Genomic DNA, 4,040 nt, shown 5'->3' on the forward strand with positions numbered 1-4,040 from the left:
AGGTGCTGACGCCTTCTTTGCTGCTCGGATTTATCACAAATACATCCAGGAGAAGGGTTTGCGAAAAAGTTCTCTTCAAGTCTAGGTGATTCGCCTGCTTGTCTAAGGTATGGTGCTCCAAGTCTGTTCGAATGTAAGCTCTTGACTTCTGAAGCGAAGTCCTCCCAAGAGATTGCTCCCTTATCAAACAAATCTATCAGTCGAACAAAATTTAGCCTGAAAAGAGAAAGATCAGAATGAATTTACTTTTATCCAGGAGATCCCCTAGCAAGTAACAAACGCCAAAAAAATTAAAATAAACCTGTCAGGATTTATTGTCTTCCTAAATCCTTCAAACCTCCTATGCCCCTGCACAGCCTTTGCCATATTACCGTCATACGTGTAAACGAAGACATCACTTTCTATAGCTACAATGTGATCTAAGGCCGCGAGGCGGTTCTGATAAAGCCTGAATGGCTCCAACTCTTCTTCGGTCGCAAGGGTTGAATGAGAGAAAACATTTGGGTACGCCTTTCGGAAGGCATCCATGCTCTTGTTACCATAAATTTCCCCAGCAACTATGTATATTCTAGTCGAGGAGGGATAACCCATGGCCTTGAGAAGTAGTGCAGCCTCCCGAGGAGACATTGGGCAGCCTCCCTCTAGTCTCCTTTCTTTGCTGTCGATCTCTTTCTCTTTCCAATGCTTGGTTTCAAACCTCATGACTCGTAGTTCTTCGGCCTCTTCTGCGGTTAAATTGTGGCTGCAACCAGTGAATGCAAGCATGTCTTTCTCGTATCTGCATTAAATAGCAATTGCTAAGTCACTTGATGGTAATAGCTACATCTACTCAAAGATCCAATTAGAAATGATAACTATTACCTCAAATGGAGAGCAATATATGGTTCACCATCAATCCTAAGTCTATCCACCAATTTCTTTCCAAGCTCCTCAATCTCTGGTGTAAACCATAGAGCCACATAATTTGTACGACACCTGAGCTTCTGAATAGATGACGCGAGCCCATTATTAGCAAGTCGTGAATCGGTATGTGTAAACTTGATCACTTTATGCTTCTTGAGCAAAGGAAGGATTTCGTTCCTATAGTAACTAGCCTGTTAACAAGATAAAGCATCCATATTTAGACAAAATTTGCTAAACACTCATATAACTAATGAAACTAACCAAATATATGACGCCTCTCATAATTTCCAGACCTTCGACCAAGAGACCGGTGCCTTGACCAGGGGAGTTAATGCAGCATATTCTGGTGGCAAGGATTCAACTATCTCAATATCGTCTTTTAAAACTTCAATGAAGTGCCTCCAGTCAAATATATCTTTAAAATCACTGCAAATAAAGCATAAGCTTAGAAGAAGCCTAGATAAAACAATATACATTGTCCATGAAGCATGATGTCTGAAGAATTATACCTAGGATCTGTCCAAAATGACTCGTGATCAAGTGAAGGAAGCACAAGAGTGGCATTCATAATTTTCGCTATGGCAACCATATCGCATATCTGAAGTTGAATTAAACGCAAATCATCATCAAAGGATTAAAAGTTACACTACCAGAAAATTAGGATAAAGCTTCTATGATAGTATAGCGTTAAACGTACTCCTGTTCTCATTTGATTCAATCCTCCATTGGCATGAACTACAATATAACCATTTGTCACTGACCCCGTCCCTGAAAGAAAGGTGAGATTCATTGATCAAACAAAGATGATCTGCGCTGGACGAGTCATTAAATTCAGGAACGTCGAATCTTAACATACTTATGCGATTCCTAGGTCGAGCAATGCATTGGTAATAGTTATCACTATTTGGTTTCATCCATATTTCTGGGACCTGATCAATATAAAATCCTTCTGTTAAACGAAACAAATCCGAATCGAATCGGTAAATTATCCAAAACCCCGTCCTCACTTAGAAGTGCAAGCTGCAACTTAAAGACACAAGTCACAGAACATACGGGGAAAAAAATGAAAAAGAAAAAATGGTAAATACATAACGGTCAATTAATCATTAGCCGCCTGGAAATAATTGGGTGATTGGGTCAACAGGGCACTGGCGAAATTCATATTGCTGCCCCCACTCATTGCATCATATGAGTAAAAAAAGAACAGAAAAATCTCTCTACCAAACATTTTATATAAATAAATAAAAGTAAAATCCAACACAAACAACACAGTTCCCAACAAACACATTCCTTCATTAATTATTGTGACAAAGTAGAAAGTTAGCAAAAAAAAATGATAAAAAATAGAAATCTCCACAAAATTTAAGGGCATCTTAAAATCCCAATCTTCCATGTGTTATGTTATTGCTAAGAAACCGCAGAAATGTAAGAAAAAAATTCAAATTCAGTCTTCATTAATGCACCACATGCTTTGAATTTTGAAATCTGTCGATCTTAAATTAAAATCCCATTAATGAATTTACCGGAAATTCCTTCATTTGCCGTTTCTGCATAACGTCGCTGCCAGAAGATGCGTCGGAATCGAACATAACTCTCTGAGCGTTAGACCAATCATTGTTAAAATTCTGAACAATCAAAATCCCATTAACCTCCCGATAACCACCGATGCCGACGGTGAAAGAAAACTTCAATAATGCAGAAACCACCACCAGCATCATCAGCAGCCCCAAAATTACCCGAACCACATGTTTTCTTGATCTCAAAGAGTGCAAGATCGAATAAGCACTTAATATAGATTCCTCCATGCCCAAAATCCAATTCTCCGGCACCCTTTTACGCACTAACAAATACCGAATCATCGGGTGGTGGTGATGGTGATGGTGGCTGCCACCACAAGTATATTGATACCCACCGACATTATCGTCCTTCGACGTTTCTGAGTCATCATCTTCTGGAGAATTATCGCAAGAAATCTGTACATGGTCTAATGATTTCTCGAAGTCGTTGGTTGAGTCAGGGACCCGGCGACGGTGAGTGCTGGTGGGGCCGCTGTGTCTGGGGCTGCCGCTGGTGCCGGAATTGGTGGCACCACCGTTTGACATTTTCAATAGTTCCTGAAAAGTGAGAAAATAATGGATAAGAAAAGATTGAAAAGACCACCGTAAATGGCGATGTGTTTCTATCAAATTTAGAACCTTTGCCTTGTTTTGTTATCAAAAAAGACTGCTGTTCTATTTTCGCCTCTCCCAAAAAGTTGTACTTTGATCTTCGGCGTTAACGCGTAGATGAGAGAGAGAGAGAGAGAGAGAGAGAGAGGTGGTCTCTCTAAATTGTTGTTGTCATTCTTGGGTCTATCGTTGTAACTTCGTGACAATAATATACGACGTGGGTTTGTTGAATTGACGGGATTGCCATATGGGGAAATTACATTTCAAGTCACTTAACGGGTAGATTTGTTCCATGTCGGTTTATTCGATTTCAAGTTGTTCTGTTTTAATCACTCGAAACACTTTTGCTTCATGTTGACAGTTCATTTGAAGTCATGGACAATTACACGTAGTTGATGGAAATGATTAATGAAAAAAAATGTAGTACATATAAGCTGCTTAAAATGTGTTGATAAAAAGTAATTTTAATAATTATAAATCGTTTATAAACCTGACCCTAACTTATAAGAACCCTATTTTCCATTCGTGTTATATCCTTTTTTTTATTTTGACCACGGTAACAGATGAAATTGAAAATTGCAAGTTAGGTATCCAATTGAAATCGAAGAAGTTGAGGACTAACACGAAAAAATAAATAAATAAATTATTATGTTGAGTGAGCTCCGGTGAAACAACTATGCTATTTGTACATGTACTTTAACATTCTTTTTGACAAATGAATGATGTGACAAGATTGTGATGATTGGATTAAATGTGAACGATTTGATAAAATTGTGACAAATATAAATTCGGTAAACCAGAGTGTAAATCAAGATGTACATATAGAAAGATTGCCGGTGAAAATGTTTTCAATTTAGGAGAAATCTGAAAAAGTTTGAATTTGTTTCATCATTCCAAATCTAATCCATTGTTAAATTGGTTTAGAACGGTTAATGTTCTAATTAGGACTCATTAATTTTTTTTAATTAA

The 4,040-nt window shown here is 38.0% G+C and overlaps 1 protein-coding gene across 1 annotated transcript in view; it reads right to left on the reverse strand.

Moving 5' to 3' along the window:
* LOC111404432 (O-fucosyltransferase 19-like) overlaps positions 1-3,251 on the reverse strand; it is a 9,757-nt gene extending 6,506 nt beyond the window's left edge. Inside the window, exons 1-9 of the mRNA XM_023033242.1 lie at positions 3,099-3,251; positions 2,427-3,017; positions 1,760-1,832; positions 1,601-1,671; positions 1,413-1,501; positions 1,197-1,329; positions 862-1,094; positions 302-778; positions 7-216 (exon numbers count right to left, since the gene is read on the reverse strand). Coding sequence (XP_022889010.1) covers positions 7-216; positions 302-778; positions 862-1,094; positions 1,197-1,329; positions 1,413-1,501; positions 1,601-1,671; positions 1,760-1,832; positions 2,427-3,005 — 1,865 coding nt within the window. The 5' untranslated portion in view covers positions 3,006-3,017; positions 3,099-3,251. The remainder of the gene's footprint in view (positions 1-6; positions 217-301; positions 779-861; positions 1,095-1,196; positions 1,330-1,412; positions 1,502-1,600; positions 1,672-1,759; positions 1,833-2,426; positions 3,018-3,098) is intronic.
* Positions 3,252-4,040: the final 789 nt, after the last annotated feature.

This window comes from Olea europaea, chromosome 11, assembly GCF_002742605.1.
Source record: "Olea europaea var. sylvestris chromosome 11, O_europaea_v1, whole genome shotgun sequence".
NCBI classification, from domain to species: Eukaryota; Viridiplantae; Streptophyta; class Magnoliopsida; order Lamiales; family Oleaceae; genus Olea; species Olea europaea.